This window comes from Netta rufina (genome assembly GCF_964035555.1).
Source record: "Netta rufina genome assembly, chromosome: 1".
NCBI lineage: Eukaryota > Metazoa > Chordata > Aves > Anseriformes > Anatidae > Netta > Netta rufina.
Genome location: NC_140123.1, coordinates 132416272 through 132434989, shown reverse-complemented (window position 1 = coordinate 132434989; position 18718 = coordinate 132416272). Strand labels below are relative to the sequence as shown.

The 18718-nt window shown below is 38.7% G+C and overlaps 1 protein-coding gene across 9 annotated transcripts in view; it reads right to left on the bottom strand.

The window, feature by feature from the left end:
• Positions 1–18718, bottom strand: part of PPFIBP1 (PPFIA binding protein 1) — a 117947-nt gene that overhangs the window by 20438 nt on the left and 78791 nt on the right. For 6 of the 9 annotated variants that reach the window (XM_084293618.1, XM_084293616.1, XM_084293614.1 and 3 more), the window contains exons 6-15: positions 18133–18264; positions 12985–13077; positions 12289–12381; positions 10712–10826; positions 8121–8153; positions 6672–6733; positions 5893–5977; positions 3027–3184; positions 1931–2061; positions 699–752 (exon numbers count right to left, since the gene is read on the bottom strand). In XM_084293618.1, the coding sequence (XP_084149744.1) occupies positions 699–752; positions 1931–2061; positions 3027–3184; positions 5893–5977; positions 6672–6733; positions 8121–8153; positions 10712–10826; positions 12289–12381; positions 12985–13077; positions 18133–18264 (956 nt within the window). The remainder of the gene's footprint in view (positions 1–698; positions 753–1930; positions 2062–3026; positions 3185–5892; positions 5978–6671; positions 6734–8120; positions 8154–10711; positions 10827–12288; positions 12382–12984; positions 13078–18132; positions 18265–18718) is intronic. The other 3 variants (XM_084293621.1, XM_084293622.1, XM_084293619.1) reach the window with 2 other exon arrangements.

The following is an 18718-nucleotide window of genomic DNA, read 5'->3' as shown; positions in this document are numbered from 1 at the left end:
ACAGTTTATTTTCCATTTGAGACCAGGTATCTCCCTGTTCTGGTGAGACTTATGCTGGAGTGCTCAAGTCTGAAAAGAAATTTACCATTTAAGTCTTCCCTACATACAGTTAAAAGAGTAACTTCACTGCATTTTACAATGTTACCTATCTTTATACCAGCATAAGGGCAGTAGAATTTGGCTTTGGGAATAGTCTCATGGCACTAAATCACTCAAAATATAAACAGACATTGAGCGTTATGCAATGGACCAAACAAACCCTGTTGACTTGGGCACATCGTTAACAAATTGCTTTGACTCAACCTTGAGCTCATAAATAGTCCCACTGGTTTTCCTGAGCAATAAGGTTATGTGACAGGTTAAAATTATGTTTTCATTGTAGTCTGCTGAGTACCTTTTCCCCACTATCAAAAGAACAAAAGCAAAACAGAGGCACTTGTACTACAGAAAACTGTAAATTTCAGTGTCTATTGACGGTCTATGACTCAATTAGAGATGCTTCATAATATAAAAGAAATTGTTAGCACGTGTGCACAGATAAAGCATTGGAAAATAACGGCCATGAACAGAAAACCACCACCACTACATCTTGGCTGGAATTACTTGGCATATTTGCATGTGTCTGTAAAATATGGAGGGATTGATAGGGTTTTTGAGTCAACAGCCACATATGTTTCCCCAATATTTTTGATACTTACGCTGGACCGTCACACAGCTGAGTTCCTGGGGAGGAACCAGTTGATCTTCCTTCACTGTAAAAATTAAAGATATGAAAAAAATAATGTATTTAAGTTTTCCATGCAAACACCTTGCTAATATACAAATCCTAAAATCTCAGCCTGCTTTTATTTATTTTCACTTCAGCTGTTACCACATTAGCACATGCCAAATATTCTCCTCTACAGTTGTCAAGTCTTCTAAAAGACGAAGTTGAGCTCAAGTGCCCCAGGAAAGAAAACTCATACTGTAAGTTAACTACAATACTACAGTACTGCAGCAGAGGTTACAGCACGCATAGTGTAGCATTGCAACACCAAGTAGCAGAGATGACTGGCTCCCTGTGACTTACCCACAGTGCTGGGAGTTTTGTTGTTGGTTGGTGCTTTGCTGTTTTGTTGTTGTTGTTTGTTTATTTTGTTTTTAAGAGGCAGGATATAAATATCTGCAGCAATGGCTAGAGCTGCATGAGCTTCTCACCCAGGAGGCTGCAGTCTGGGGCACAGGAGCCACATTTCAGCCACAGCCCCAGGGTGCAGCCATGCACCCCCTGCTCTGGCTTCTCTGAATTTCTGGATCTACATGTTTAGTCTGGTATTGGAAAATCTCAGGCACAGTTCTCATAAGAACAACTGAAGAAATATCTGCATTTCATCACGTCAAAGGATGGCACACCAAGGATATCTCCTTCTCTGATCTCTTGAAACACTTCTTGTGGTTTCCTTTTGAGGCACTGTTAACAGCTCAAGGTCAGCGTTGGACAGCCCTTTTGTGGCAGTTTGTGTGGTGCCTTACACCAATCTTTAGCAACTGTGGAAAATGCCTGAATGCAAATCATCAGGAACACGTTTGTTAGCACACAGCCAACATTATCTCAGCCAGACCTAGGTGATGTAAAACTATATAAAAATAAAAATTCGGTGTCCTTAATTACATTAGGTCAGTTTTTCTCTCCTGTTCATTTCTTGCGATGCAACTGATACAGAGTATGAGTGCTGCTACAAGCAACAACCACCAAATCAATGCTTACTTACTGAAAAATATTTAATCAACACAGTTTGCAAATACATGATTAGTTTGTGATAGCTAGTCAAGTGAACGTTAGTCTCATTTAATGAACTTAATAACTTGACGTCATTGGCAGAGTATTACTTTCATTAAACATCACAGAATACTGGATTTACAATTGAAAAATACATGAAAACAATAATACCTCAAATCACTTGCGGGATCTGACCTAGGCTGTGTTTTCACCTTCTCTGCAACAATTTCTGAACTCTTGGACGTTGATGAAAAAGATGGGATTGAAATCTGTAAAACACTTGTGTGGATCTGTAAGGTATTCTAAAAAGAAAGAAGAATATCTCAAACTGAAATGAGCTCAAATTAAGCAGTCATAAATGGTAAATGTGATAGATAAACTATAAAAAGGCTCCAAATTAAAATTATAAAAAAAGGAAATAAATTATATATATGTTTTAAAGACAGTGGTGATTTACTACTTGAAAAATGTCACTGGAAGATAAAGCATGAATTGCTGCACTGATAAGCTATGGTGTAGACAAAAACCTTAAAAGCCACCACAGGTTGCCAGCTAAATCTCTCTCTACCACAGACTCCAAGAAGAGTAGTTAATTTTTCAGGTTCATGCCTGTCCTCAGGCCACTCAGAGAATACCAGAAAGCTGCTGAACATCTTTTCTTCAGTGTGTGTTCATGCTGTTTAGTTATGTCTATCATGCTGTTTAGTTATGTCTATCAAATCCCTTCTTTGATTCAGAGTTTTAAGAGAAGAGATCTGTAGATTTATTACTGAAAAATGTGATTATAAAAAAAACAGAGATTTGACAATAACCTAGTTATTTCACTGAATGCAATCATGTAATGATGTTTACAATCATTACATGATTACCATCCATACATTGATGATTGCATCCTTTTAAATATGACAGGGTATATTAAATGAGTCCCAGCATGTTAACTTCCAGTTCCTGAAAAATGAAATGCAGCTCCAAAAACAGACATGTTTGATATGAAAAATAGTTAAGACCCATTACCATGACAAATACAGCTATTTGCTATTTCCTGATCCCATCTGATTAACGAAAATAAATTCAGCTGGATTCCAATGAAACTCCTCAGCAGGTTTCACAAGAAATCCACCTTGTCCAAAAGGTTAGGAAAGATTACTAAAACTGAGACCCAGAAAAAAATCTTTTCGGAATCACGAGTTTTGATGTCTCTAACATGAGTCCAGCACAGGCAATATTTTCAAGGAGTAAAGGAATTAAAAAATGAAAAAAGAGATACCTCTTCATGAATATTCATGTTAAACTCATCATGGATTGGAGATGCTGTAACAGGAGTTGGGGATGGACTTTTCTCTGGGTCAGTCAGAGTTGGTGTGTCCAATAAAACTGTAGAAACTGATCCTGAATGCAAGAAATCTTCACTGTCACTTTCCTTGCCTGCAGGGAGAGAAGATGGGAAATTTCTTGGTTTGACTTCTGGATACATGATAACTCTCATTCCTATGCAAGGTGCAGCCAGTATCCTCATTTATGGGCTATTGGAAGAGGCTTGAATTATGTATTTTTAGGAGAAAGTCCAATAGGAGAAGGTACCACATGCTGCTTCCTAATTCAACTGCCACAGCGTGGCAGGGTTGAAGCAGAAGGGAAACACGCATCTGACAGCAAAAGCCCAGCCCCCTGTAAAGGCATTTAGTGGGATCAGTTTCAAAAAGCTCAATAAACTGAAGTAGTTATTTCCTGTCTCATGTCCTGGGATTTCATACTAAATACCTACTTTTTGCATATTAACTAGGGAAAGACTAGGGGGATGGGTCAAAGTTTGCCTGAGACAAAAACAACCCATCTCTGTGGTGTCTTTAAGTTACCCATAGGAAAAATGCAGTCCACAGCACAAGAACTTAACACCAGCTTTTAAGTGACTGCTTTATGTTTGCAGGCTGCCACAAACTGAGTGTGTTTCATTTAGTTAACTTGGTAGCCTGCATCAGCATCTGACATCCTCTGCGTCCACAGAGTGGCTTGCTCCTGAACTGCCTCATTACAGACCTGGATTTCCATACTTGTCACTAACACCGGAGTACTGATCCCAGTAGGGGAATGTTCAAGGAAACTGATACTTTCTAAAAAGCAAGCAGAAATCTAGCACTTGTTGCAAAAGACCTGATACAAATATAAGCCAAAGTCTGTTTACACGAAAGATCTTTCACAGAATCACAGAATTTCTAGGTTGGAAGAGACCTCAAGATCATCGAGTCCAACCTCTGACCTAACACTAACAAGTCCTCCACTAAACCATATCACTATTTCTTGCTCATTTTTCACTGCCTGTCCATTGCTCTATGAATCAACCATACACCACAGTTCCCAGAGACTCGATGTCTGTTTTACCCTCTTCCTCTCTTTGAAGGAATGGCACTCCATGAAAAAGCAATCCCTATTTTAAAAATGTTCCTCCTCTTTCACGACATTAAGCTTGTTGCTTTGCACTCATGACCCTCTGTCCTCTTCCCTCACAGATTCTGTGTGATCCTAGCTTTGGCAGAATGAAGACATTCAAGTTGTGTTCTTAATGTTCCTGAGTGCTGGTTTTGAGGCAGGAAAGGTTCTTACATACCAAAATTGATGCCCACAGACAGGGTGAACTGTCTGATCTCTGTTCCCTTACAACAAGGGGAGAAGGAGTCACTTACTAACAAGGAGGTAGCAAAAAGGTTTCCCTATGCAACCTGAACCCAAAATGCTTCAAAGCATGCCATTTCCAGTTTCAGTTTATGTTCCTGACACTAAGCTGAGAGAAGCTGGGGAAAAACAAACAAAAAACCAAAAACCACATGCCCATCTGCCATCTGCCCTAAAGAAGGCAACACACTCGGGGCAGTTCAGGGCCTGTGAAAGGCTGTGTTGGCCTTCAAAGAACTCGCACACAAAGGAGGTTTTAAAAATGTAGCAATGCAACATCACAGCACACAGACTTTTAAAGTTGTGCATATATTATGTATACATACATTGGTAGAATGCCAATGTCCAAAATTTGTTGAAGACAGGTCTTTCAGAGGGTGATGACCTACAACATGTGACTTGAGTACTGGAAGAGAAGTATGATGTGGGGAAAAAAATCATCCTATAGGAGCTATAATGCAAATAGGCCTGGATTGTAACTGCAAAGAGAGTGCTTGTTTTCTAACATCTGAGTGTTTTCATCTGAAAACCCAGAACCATTTCAGGGTAATGCTCTCCATGTGCTTATTTTGCTTATCTTTTAAGGGAGAAAGGGGAAAGAGAGGGTACTCAGTGTAGTTACATTAAACTGATGACCACCACCCTCAACGTTTATCACCTTTGGGAATCAGAAGGTCCTGGATCTGGAATGCTCCACCAGCCTTTCAGTGTATGAAACATAACATCACATGCTACAATATGTAAGTATATAACAACCATTTCAGCCACATGGTTATGCTCATTATCTGAGGGGTGTGGGAAGGTGGACAGGGAGACAAAGAGAGAAGAGGTTAGTAGTAGAGATGAAGAAAAGCCAGCTTTCCCCCCACTCCAGAAAGGAAGAACTATTCCATAGCTGCTGAATACGGTGGTTTGTGGGGCTTCCATTACATGCCAAAGACATTGTGTGCCATTACAACACAGTCTTGGCAGCATGTCCACTTTGCTACAGGTATTTTTGCAGCTCTTGGGCATTGCTATAAGTGTGTGCAACTGCTGTGGCAGTGCTTGTTTGGTTGGAAGGAACATGCATGCTTAGGGTCTGCTCTTCTCAGCTTCCAACCCCTCCCAAGGAACACTTGCAAGTGAAGGGAATTGCGATATTTAGCAGTTAATGTAGTACCTAATCAAGAAAGGCATTTCAAGAGGCAATGGAAAGAATGTGAGAACTCATCACATTCAAGCTAACTTTACACTGGGGAAATAAGCAACTGACAACAGTAGTCACTACTACCGGATGCACCCAAATGTGCAGCAGCACAGACAGAAAAGGAAATTTAACAGTTTGCTCTGGTATACTGTTTTACTATACCTAAGAGATACCTTCAAAGATAGTAAGTCTAAGAGTCAAAATGTAACACTATAACAATGCACCTACAGTTTAAATGGGAACAGAGTTTAAAACTTCTTAAACTGTACAATACCTTTTTTACCTTGAGCCAGTATCACCATGTCTTGAACTTTCTTGTACCTATTCAGAGACTGTCGAAGCTCTTCTATCTTCTGATCCTTAAATTAAGGAAAATTGTGATTGATCTTTTTCCTTTCGTAAATAAAAAATAATAAATATGAATACTTGATATTATTCAATTTAATTGGCTGTGAGACTAGAAGTATGGATGGGACAGGACCCAGAATTCTGTGAGGCTTTGAAATATCAAATACTTGCATTTAGCAAAAGCTGTTATCTGGTTAATCAACAGAATTGTCCCAGCCTTGAAACTGGATTTCAGCTCCCTCTTTAAGTCAAAGATCAAGTATAATGCATGTGTCATTTACAAAGGAAGCAGTAATCAAAAGATTTAGGGCTCTGGTGATCAAAAGAAAACATCCTATTAAATGTACATGCATGTAAATATGCAAAACCATACATGAAAACAAACCATACTTTACAGAATGTCCTTTGGAAATGTGGCCTGTATTTATCTCCTGGGACTTGCATTGGAGCTCTTTACATTTCAAAACATGGTGTAGAATGCAGTCCCACTGAATTTAATGACACTGATTTGTGAGGACATGGGACAGAGCTCATAAATGCCCAGCATCTTTCCATTTAAAAGGTACAGCAGTGCTTCTGACTATAGTGAATACTTGATTCTTACAAATTTGATTTTGTATTGAATTGCGACATGTATACAGATTTTCCTAAGAGATTTAACTCACTTTGATGAATGATTATAGAGGGAAAAAATGACTTTGCTACCTTCTCTTCATTTGCTGCCATAAGGGATTCTACCGCCTTCTTCATTTTCTGTACCTCTATATCTAAAAACACAATACAGTTACTTAAGTCAAATTAAGTAAGATAGTGTAAGGAAATAAGGAAAATAAAAATACCCTACAATTGACTCAGTAGTATCTGAAGGTAAATTCACAAATTAAAAGACAAAACACAAGCCACTTAAATTCTATGTTAGATGGAAATATACGGAGCCATTTTCTACAAAATCTTTTTTCTAATATTTTTTTAAATCAAGGAAATGAACAAATTCATAAAATTATCCACCCCCTCAACTTCAGGAAAACTGAGTCATGAGTAAAACTACTGCTTGACTATCACTCTCTCTCTCTCATATAATCAAATAATTGCAAAACAAAAGGTCCAAAATACAAAATATTACTACTGGAATGCAATAAAAATACATCCTCATTACTACAGTCAATAAACACCCCAAATGGCATCTCAAAAACCCACTATACAAAGCAATAGGATTAATGGACATCATGAAGAAAGCATTGTGCAGTGGTGTTTAGTTATAATTCAGTATGGATGTAAAAATGAGGCCAACACAATGGAATGATGCAAGTATTTGTTGTGACAAGCAGTCATGCTAGAATACATACTGTAGTTCAGACTTGGAAAAGGTCCCTGATACAGAGATCATGGTTCCGCACTTCATCTATAATCCTTATTTACAAAGTAATAGAAATACATGGAAACATGTTCTATCAGTCTATGAGGTTTGATTTTGGAGGCGTTCTGGACTACATAAATGTAAGATAAATGGAAATAATCTCAAATTTTGCTAAAAATCTACTTTGCATAAATGAAGGAAACTTTAAATTTCTTTACAATCATAGGAAGGTAGCCAAATTTACAGGCAAGAAAACATTTTACTTGAACTTCCTAAAATCCTTCTGAAAAAAAAAACAAAAAAACAAAAATGCAGTGCGAAGATCATTTTCCTCCTTAATGAAATGCAAGAACAAAACAAGCTGCCTGACTGACTTTCTAGATAAGAGACATTTAGACATATTGAGTAAAACTGTAACTGATACAGCTCCAGAAATTTTCACTGAGTTATGCTAATAGAAAATCTGGCCTACTGGATTGTAACTTCATTTCACTGACAGGCAACTATTTTATTTGTGGGTACATTTTATGGAGAAAAATCTATGCAATCTGCTTTCAAGTGAAATGTTGTGTCTCAATGAGACTAAATCTTCATTTATTAGCTTTTTTTCAGAGAATGTATTTCAAGTTTGATATATCCATCCTTATTCTCAAAATTTACCTTAAGTGTAACTAAGGGTTATAGATGACACAACCTAACAATGTGTGTTAAAGCAGTTTTATATATACATGCAGAAAGCTCTTCTGGTAAGCACTTCTGAAATACAAATGCATGTGGAAAGACACCAGAAACCTTACTTTTATCTTTCAGCTTCTTTTTACAATTTTCATCTGTGCAGGAAAGTCCATTGGATGTAAAATTAGCATGAAGGTTATGACATTAAATAACTTTTAACAAAATATTGCTACATAAAGGAGCAAACTTTATCACACACTATTGCAGAAGCAAGCAGTTCAAAATTTTACCCTGCACTCCCCCATTGCTGATGTTCCTAATGACTCAAACAGTCTCGCTGCTCTCACCCGTATTTACCTATCTCAAGGATTTATTTATTTCACAGAATCACAGAATCTCTAGGTTGGAAGAGACCTCTGACCTAACACTAACAGTCCCCACTAAACCATATCACTAAGCTCTACATCTAAACGTCTTTTAAAGACTTCCAGGGATGGTGACTCCCCTACTTCCCTGGGCAGCCTGTTCCAATGTCTAACAACCCTTTTGGTAAAGAAGTTCTTCCTAATATCCAACCTAAACCTCCCCTGGCACAACTTTAGCCCATTCCCCCTCATCCTGTCACCAGGCACGTGGGAGAACAGACCAACCTCCACCTCGCTACAGCCTCCTTTAAGTTATCTATAGAGTGCAATAAGGTCGCCCCTGAGCCTCCTCTTCTCCAGGCTGAACAACCCCAGCTCCCTCAGCCGCTCCTTGTAGGACTTGTTCTCCAGGCCCCTCACCAGCTTCGTCGCCCTTCTCTGGACTTGCTCGAGCACCTCCATATCCTTCTTGTAGTGAGGGGCCCAAAACTGAACACAGTACTTGAGGTGAGGCCTCACCAGAGCCGAGTACAGGGGGACGATCACCTCCCTAGCCCTGCTGGCCACACTGTTTCTTATGCAAGCCAGGATGCTGTTGGCCTTCTTGGCCACCTGAGCACACTGCTGGCTCATATTCAGCTGACTATCAACCAGCACTCCCAGGTCCTTCTCTGCCTGGCAGCTCTCCAACCACTCATCTCTCAGCCTGTAGCTCTGCTTGGGGTTATTGTGCCCCAGGTGGAGGACCCGGCACTTGGCCTTGTTGAACTTCATGCAGTTGACCTCAGCCCATCGGTGCAGCCTATCCAGATCCTCCTGCAGAGCCTTCCTACCCTCAAGCAGATCGACACACGCACCTAACTTGGTGTCATCTGCAAACTTACTGAGGGTGCACTCAACGCCCTCGTCCAGATCATTGATGAAGATATTAAAGAGGACCGGCCCCAGCACCGAGCCCTGGGGAACGCCACTAGTGACTGGCCTCCAACTGGACTTGACTCCATTTACCACGACTCTTTGGGCCCGGCTATCCAGCCAATTTATTTATTTTACTATAGGTTTTCACTTGTAAGGTCTCAGAAAAGGCTTATGCCAGTAGCTTACACTTAAGCTAATGCTATGCAAAACCCAGCTAGGTGATAATGCATGAATGTGTTCAAAAAGCACAATTCATGTAATGGGGCTGATAACTGGTGTTATCTGCATTATTTTATAGTATTGTTCTGAGGCAGAAAAAACATAGTTTACTGGGGAAGAAGGTCCGCTGATGAGCTATACAGAGAACTAAACTAAAGGTAAAAACCAAAGGGTAACAGCAATTCAATGTATAAAGCAGCCCCCAAGGAAGAAAAGCGCCATTTAGGTAGTAATAAATGCAATAAAGCCAGACCTTTTTCTACATTTAAATGTTCTGAAAGAAATCACATTTTGATGTGGTCACTTTCAGTGCTTTTATACAGTAGCTTTAAAATCAGATAATTTTATTAAATAAAATTTGACAATCTACACACAGCTGTTTCTGCCTCAGGTTAGGGGAAGAGACTAATTAACCTCTTGTGGCTTTCTAAAAAGCATACTTTAAAAGTACAATTCTAAAATCTGTGATAACTACCAATGAGATACATTCAGAAGTGAAATTTCAGTAAGTCCATGGAAAAAGTTTTGAGGCTTTAAAGTAAATTTTCTATTTTTAAATGAAGTTCCCAAATTTAAATTTCCCCCAAATAAATACTAATTATTTTTTTTTGAAAGCAACTAGAAGTATCTGACACATAACGTTTCTTTGTGAATTCAGGTTTAATTAGGATTTAGAATTAACCAGTGCATAAAACCAAAACCAATCCTTAATTTCATCTGTTTAGGGCTGGGGACACACTGAAGATTTGCACATCCTACTTCGGTTTGCATTATGGCTTTTTCCCCTCCTTAATAGTAAGAGGTATATAAGCAAAGCCCAGCACAGATACCCACGCTTTGACGAATACATTGAGAAGGGAACTTCTCAATACAACCTTTTTGGGGACCTAGTTGAAATTAGTTTAGGGATTTCTTTGCCAATATAAACTTTATCTTTCAGACACCATACAAGCCATACGAAGAACTAACTAGGGATTACCTAAGGCAGTTTAATGTTGATCCAGAACTATTCTGATGGTAGGTTCAGCAGTTGCATTGTGAATAGTCACTAAATATGGTAAATAGTACTAAACCCAAAGGCAGAAAGAGCATGAAAATTGTTTTTATCTGTTATTTCAGTTCAACCACTCACAGAAGTACTACCTCAGATAAAGTGACTGAGGAGGATGGGTGCCTCTACACCATCCTAAGAAAGCCTCCCTTGGTCTTACCTCTGTCCAGTATTTCAATTCCTTCTCCTTTCAGCTTGCAAACCAATTTTTCTTGCAATCTTTTTACCTCAGCTTCCTTCTGCTCCAGTTTCTCTTTCAAAGCCGCTAGTTCATCCTGTAACAGACACAGAATCACTCAGTGACAGTTACCATACACATCTGAGGTGCTTTCAAAATTTACTTCTATGAAGCACAGTGGACAGGTCCTCAGCCAGTGAAAGTGACCAAGCACTCCCTGACATTTACACTGGGTAAAGGGACACCCATCAAACTCTGCCACTGAGCATTGCAACAGATTATTGAGTCCTGAAGGAGGCAAAAGCAGGAGACTTACAGACAAAAGCATCAGTCTTATGTATAATTTGAAAAGAGATTTTACATCTAAATTAAAAAAAGAAAAAATAAAACAAAAAAAATTCTTTTTTATTTAGCCTTGCACTGATAGAAAAATTGCAGGTGATAAGGCTGAGTGGTAAAATTTATGCTGCAAACATTAGCTACAAAATGCTACAGACATTTATTTTTATATTTATAGAACATTTTGCACGTTCAAAGCAGGATAGTTACAGAACTGTGCTTACAACAGGCTGAGGACAGTTTCAGAAATAATCACTGCTTCTATGAACAAAAAATTGGTCACAACACCATTAAGCACAAAAACAGATACTGAAAAGCAGTTCAGACAAAAACATGGTACCTCTGCCATACTTTTGGTTTGCTGACCAAGTATTAAGAAAGGAAACTTAAGAGTTGAGATTCTTGGCAACAAGACAGATGGTATTTGAGGGAGTTGGGGTGTATTAGATAAATGCTGTCAAACTGTAACTTAGATCTAACCATCTGCACCAGCAACTGACTGGCACAGGTCCATGCATTTAAGTTTTAAAATTTGAGTCAAATCCTATGCAGTTTAATAAGATATTCCTTTGAAGTCCGAGAATATCTTGTGTAACATCATCATCAAGACAGGACCCAACACTAAAAATTTAATTTGTTCAGTTTGTAAACAAAACAAGGCAAGACCCCTAATTTTGGCATTTATAGCGTCTAACTGAAGTGTTAAATACTTAAAGGAATACACCAAACCAAAATACTATGGCTTAAATGTTTTCCTGAGCTTCCCTCAAAAGATCTATGGCAAATATGCATAGAAATGATACCTGTGCCCCCATACTATGGCCCAGACATGTGGCCCAGTGTGAAAGAATCAATGCTTTCTAGCTAGTTTTCATGAATAAACATTCTTTAAAAAGGTGAGAAAAATTCCATTTCAGTAATGGGTGTAAACTACAAAAGAGGCAGTCTTCCCTTGGAACAAAAATGAACTCAAGCCTAATTCAATTATGAATACCTTATGCAAAGTTTATACGCTAAAATCCTCTCCCATCCAATATAAAAGGTATTTGTAATGTCTATCTACATAAAGAGCTTTCTGATCTAATGAGAAAGGAAGCACTGCATATCAACACACAAGAATTAATGAAGAACAAACCACAACAACACAATGCAAGACAAAGTGTAAAACGGTGAAACAAAGAATTCAAAACAGGCCAAATGTTACCCAGAAACTACTACACCTTTAGCATCTGGCATTTTTGCTCCATCCGCTGCTTTTCATACTGCATCTGACCCACTTTGATTTTCATGCTAGAAAGTTTGGCCATTAAAGACTGGTAACAGAGATAGAGGAGTAAGAGAAAACTAAAGATAGAAAAGAGACAAGCTAAATGGCAAAGAGAAGTCAGACACTTACAGAAACGGACTGCTAGAATTATTTAGGGGAATACTTTCTCTTTAGAAGTAGCTGATTTTCAGCACATTTAGGAGAAAATAAATGCTCAGCTTTGGTCTCACCCATGGCATGTCTTATGTGCTGCAACTGGTATTTCTTGACCCATGAATGAAAGAAGGGTCTAAACAGGTAATATATTATCTGATTTTTTTTTTTTGGTGGTCCCTTGGGAAACCAGGAGTTGGACTTGATAAACCTCGTGGGTCCCTTCCAACTTGGATGTTCTATGATTCACTGTTAACAACCAGCTGCATGGTGAGTTATCCTTCATAAAACGCAATGTCTGGATCTGAAAACCACAACACAAAATTCAGAAATAACCCCTTTCTAGGATTTGTTCTAGTTGTTAAGTGAGCATCGTTGAACTCCTGAGCATGCTCAGAATTTTTCAGGGTGCAGGCAAGGACTGGGGAGAAGAGAAAGAAGTTCTAAAACCTGTGAATTGTGCCTATTACTGTTTCTTTTCCTCATTTTCACTTACTTTGGTTGTTTTAAGCTTCTTCTCATACTGGAGTCTTTCATTGTCCATCTCTCCCACTCTTAATCGCAATTCATTAATTTCCTGGATCAAATCCTGAGAGAAAAACAGAAACAAAAGCAAAAAAATAAATCAGTAAACAGAGTCATAGTTGACCAGGCACACCTTGGTGGGACCATAAGAACTCAGCAGCAATAAAAGGAACTCTATACACACAAACACATCACCCAAATTCACAGTTAAGTCAAGAAATTCAGAACTTTCTGGATATTCAGGGACCTTATTTCTCAGTTCTCCATTACTGCACTGGATAAAATCGGGCAGAGGAAAAAGAAAGAAAGAAATTGAAGTTGTGTTACCTTAGCTTGGGATAAAGAAAGGCCTCCTGCCCATGCAGCGACTCAACTGCCTTTTAAAAATATGAAGAGATTACAGTGGGAATCCACATCTCTGTCACTCATGAGACCTTCCACACACTGAATAAAAGCACCATCGCTTGTTTCTCTAAGCACCAAAGCACATTTGTTTAAGCATCAATGGCGCCACTATTGAAGTTTGCAAGTTCAACCTGGTTTAGAAGAAACTCAGAGACACCACAGACTTGCACCTGAGCTCTTCAGGAGAACAGTTCAACCTCCTGTGCATCCTCCTGGAGAGACCTTCCAGGTCTGGATGTTCAATCCAAGTGCCAGCAGCACCACAGCTCCCTTCCTGCAGTAGTTAAACAAACACTGAGTTTGTGTCCTGGCAAGGTGCAAGGCACTCTTTCTCCAAACTACCCCATCCTCCAGATCAAGAAATGGGATGTTAAGCAGCCAGCTCCAGACCTGTCAGAAGCCTGTGTGACGGCCAGGACATTGTCCCCCCCCCCATATGAGATGAGGAACCACAGCTTATTGGGAAAATCATCTCCCTGTTCAAAAGGGGAGCACATTACCAGAAACCTGTGGCTTTCACAGAGCTTAAAGATGTCCAGCGTGCTTCTACTTCACATATAACTCACTGATCTTTAGTTTATGAACATACACCAGAAAACTGTTACATTTGCATGTTTTACATAATAAAAAAATAGCCTTTCCTGACTACTGTAATGCCCTATCACTAGGGAATGCATAGAAAGAGAGGATAAGCTCTTTGGGCACCCTAGGAAACAGAAGAGGACTCAAACTGCAGCTTAATGGCTTTTACACTACCAAGAGGGTAGTGTGGTACTTAGGTTTGCTTGTCTTCCTACATAGAAAGGCAAATCCTATCCATGTGAAGTGGTGCTGTACATTGAGCTAACATCTGTGAGCACCGGAACAAGCCAGAGGCTGACATCTGGAGAATATTCATGGGTCCCTCGTAACACCTGCCTTCCAGCTCCATTCCACATTTTTTCAGCTTGCAAAACCCTGGTTATCATTTTATGTGCTTGATGAATCTGATGGCAACAGAGCAGCATCTGTATTTCTTTAGCAAGATCCCAGCTCAATTACCAGAACTACAAGGAAAACATAGAACATTTTGATGATAGTAATAACTATTATTACTGCTAATGTACAACTCTGATTTGGATACACCTGCAATTCCTCACTGATTTTGCAGTGTGTGACCTTTACAAAGCACATCACTCTTAAGTATAACTACACATGGATGTCACTATTAATTGAACTTCTCTTCACCAACACCAAGTGTTAAAGACCTCTAACAAATTTACATCCACAAGTCCAAGAGTTAGCTTTGAAGCTATGACAATGGATTTGTTTTGGACTTTTGTCTCCTGCAGCCAATCCTTCTATCTTTCTGCTGAAGTTGTTGCCTACATATTTATCACTTAAACTACATGTATTTTAAAACACTGGAGGAGGAGAAGGAAACCAGTTATCAATATTCAAAAGGCTGCTATGAGGCAAAAATCAATGAAAAAAAATATTATCCTTTTGTGAAAAAAACTTAGTGCAACCCATATTGATGGAAGTGTCAAGATGTACACAAAATACAACAGGAAACAGTAATATTACAAAACCAAGAATGTAAGATACTGGAATTGAAACCAAATTCCTCTTTTTAACCTGTTAAGGGCCTCATGTGTAATGGGTCCTTTACTGCTGGTAACTGCTCATCAAAATGACAGTACAATTTGCTCAAGGGCTAGATAGAAATAAAGAGGAGACCTAACAGCATGCTTTGCACTACAAATATTTTCAATTACTCTCCTGCAAGTGCAACAAGAGATGTCTCTCATGTCTTAAGTTATCTACAACAGTAGATAACTTAATTACAACAGTAATTGTAAATACCATTATTTCTCTGCTTTGTGAGGCAGAGAAGCATATTAAAAACCAACCAGGTTCCACAGAGAGATTCTCGTCAATACAGAAGAGATGGGTCAGACCTCGTATAAATAAGCAGAGGAAAAAGAGAAGACCCTAAGAGCTCTGCCTCCGCTTCTACTGCATTACTTAAAAACATGGAAAATGGTAAAGAGCAATTAAACGGTCCTCTTCTGATACAGAGTCAGGTCCCTCCATGCAAACACCCAACAGCTCTTGCTTACAGAGATCCACTAATGGAGCTGACGAGGCAGGGACATACAAACTCCTATTTCCTAAAACATTTTCCTTCCCTGCTCATGTTACTTGTGCTCTTGATTGTGTGGCCAAAGAGGCACAAAAAACAATGACAACTTTAAGCTTTGAGGGTCAGAAGCTTCCTTATTGGTACTGGAAATGTAAACTACATTCATGGTTTTTCTCCACTGAGAAATTCATCTGCCCAAAGGAGCCTGGTGGTGTTTAAGTTACAAAGAATTCCCCACAAGTGAGCCAGTTTAACCTCTGGCTGCTTCTTCAAAGACCACGTCTGGTTATGGACTCCTCCCTAAATAAACTCCCTAGTATGATATTTTCTTACATAAACCCAGCCCAGCTCAGACCACCCGTGCTCCTTAAGGAAAATAATCCTGGTGTCTGCTGAGAAAGTGGAAAGACTGGAATGGATTAAAGAACAGATTAATTATACAATTAGCTTTGAAAAAACTCAGTATTTGTAAGAATCTAGACAGGAAACTCCTAGAGCACAAAGGAAAAAGAGCTTACAGATCTACTTAAGCATTGTTTTAGAGAAAGAATGGTGAATATGAGAAACCAACCAAGCTAGAAGGGGAAGTTGCAATAACAGACATAATTAAAAACTGGATAATAGGAAGGATTTAGTATGAATGATAATTCTGTGGAAGAGAGCAGCTGAACAAAAGTTGGTTTCATATGTCAACAACGTTAACATTTTTTTCCTTTCCATGTTCTTTTCTCCAAATAAAAACAGAAGCAACATTAGCAATTTTTCTTTCCCAGTTTGGGTATGATTTTTTTGTTTTGAAAACAGCATGGAAATTCCGTAACGTATTTTAGGGTAGAATATTTAAAATATCAATAAATATATCAATAAAATATCAATAATCAACTAAATCAATATTATAATATATAATATATAATATAAATAATACAACATATAATATAAATTGTCAAATCAATTAAAATATCAATAATCAACCCTGCTGAAATAAACTAATTATTCTCTATAACTTTTTAGGAATATAATTAGATCAATACTGAGCATAATATCAAGTATATCTGAATAAATACTACCTCCAAAATACTGATCAGAGATTTTACATGAAATCTCATGAGTCTGAGACTCTTACATCTAATTACAGCTGAGATCTAACAGCCAAGTATTTTCCCACTGAACAAAATGGCAATTAGGCATATTATCCCTTTCAATATTTAGGCCTTTTATAGCTATAATTTCTGTTACACTGAACTACACTGTTCAGGTTTTCAAAGGTATAGAAGAATGTTTTAGTAATAGTTCACTAGGCCTGGCATAAACTTCCAGCAAATAAATATATATGGCCCTCAAATATAGTAATTACCTTTTAAACATAATTTAGGTTATCATATTTTTTATCAAAGACATAAAGCATATTTCAAACAGCAATTGTTCATAGCTACCACGCAGGTAAGCCTCTTGCACGGAGCCTGCAAATTTGTAGTACATGTTGTGATCCCCACACCTACAGAATCAGAACACCTTCACTGATTGATTCCACCTTTCACTCTGCCAATCCATCTGGAAATGCAAGGCATCTGTGACATTGCATGTCACTTGCCTGGACTGCAAAATCAGCCACTTCTAAGGCAGTGCTGTGATCATCCTTCACATAAGATCTAGTATCACACTAAGAGGAAAAGGTAATGGGATGTAATAGCTCAACACAAATTTAAGCCGTGGCTTGGCAGCAGCCTGATGTGCTACACTGCAGAAATGGACACCACCATCACTACATAAATGATCACCACCTTTCAAATCCAAACATAATTTGAGTCACTGGTGTTCATCTTCGGGTTTGTGGATTACTTTTGACAGTAAGTATGTAAAAGCAAGCCTAACTTTTACTCTTTTGCTTGCAATACAAGTGAAGGAATTAAACTTCATTGCCTAACATATAGGAATCTGAATAGGAGTTGAAAGACCACTGGTTAAAGTGGAAGTGTCAAGTGTTGTCTCCTGTGATGACATTATGGCTTCTTCCCTTCTAGAAATGAATGACATTTGGAACATCCACAATATGAACATCAGATGTCTCAGATCATTTATGAACTCAGAATAGGAAATTTTCTTCTGCTTCCCAGGCAGACTCCAAGATATTTCTGATACAGGGTATGTCACCCTCGTGGTGAAGTACAGCCTAATTCTTGGAGTTTTGGGAAACAAATGGGTTTGCCTACCTGTAGCCCCCTTCTGTGGAGCTGAGGTCTGAAGTGAGACTTCAAAAAGCCAAGCCATCACAGAGCCACCACATTCTCTCTTACTGAAACCTAAATGCCACCTGCCTTAAACCTGATGGAAAGAATCAGAAACTGTTTTTGGAAATCTTTCTTTGTCAAACTAGAATTTAACAAGGCAAAGAGGACACTGTTTTTATTTTAAGAGATAAATGTTTTAAACTTGAAGATGAATTCCTTCCTTGTCTGGCAAAAAAAAAAAAAAAAAAAAAAGGGAAGAAAGAAAGATAAGAGAAGGAACATTCCCAGATGTTTCCCAAATTTTCAGATAATGTGAAACCACACACGACTTTCACGATTTATTCTGTTGGTTTTTACTCACCTCTGTGTCTCTGAATCTATCCTCATAGTCCAATCTATCCTTCTCTACAGATGTAAGTTTCAACTTCAGATTGGATATCTCTGCCATAAGATCCAGCTTCTGAGTTTCAAGGGATGTTCTGCTCAAAAGCTCCTGATTCAAGATAAAGAGGAACAGATCAGAATTATTCATCTGAAGAGGAAGAAATTGGTATTTTATTTCTACAGCTAAAGGCCTCTTTCAGAGAACAAACCATCATACTCCTTGCACTCTCTGAAGCACTGGACACAGAAATTAACCATCCGACAGACCCAGGCAGCTAGGATGCAGCTGAGATCATTGGGGCATTATCACAGGTTGGCTGCCAGGCTGAGAAAAAAAGATTGTCTGTCATCACAGTTGCCCTGGGCAGCAAGGAGCTTTGAGGGGAATCCACCCATCCTGCCAGAGGCTTTTATTCAAGTCTCTTTGAAGTTCAGTGGGGAAACGCTCAAAGGAGAGCAGGACTGGATTCCTACAGTGTAAAGCAGCACTGACATTACCAAGTACAAAGACTTTAAAGCAAATATGGTAGAAAATTATCACTTACCTAAGTGACATCAAGGGA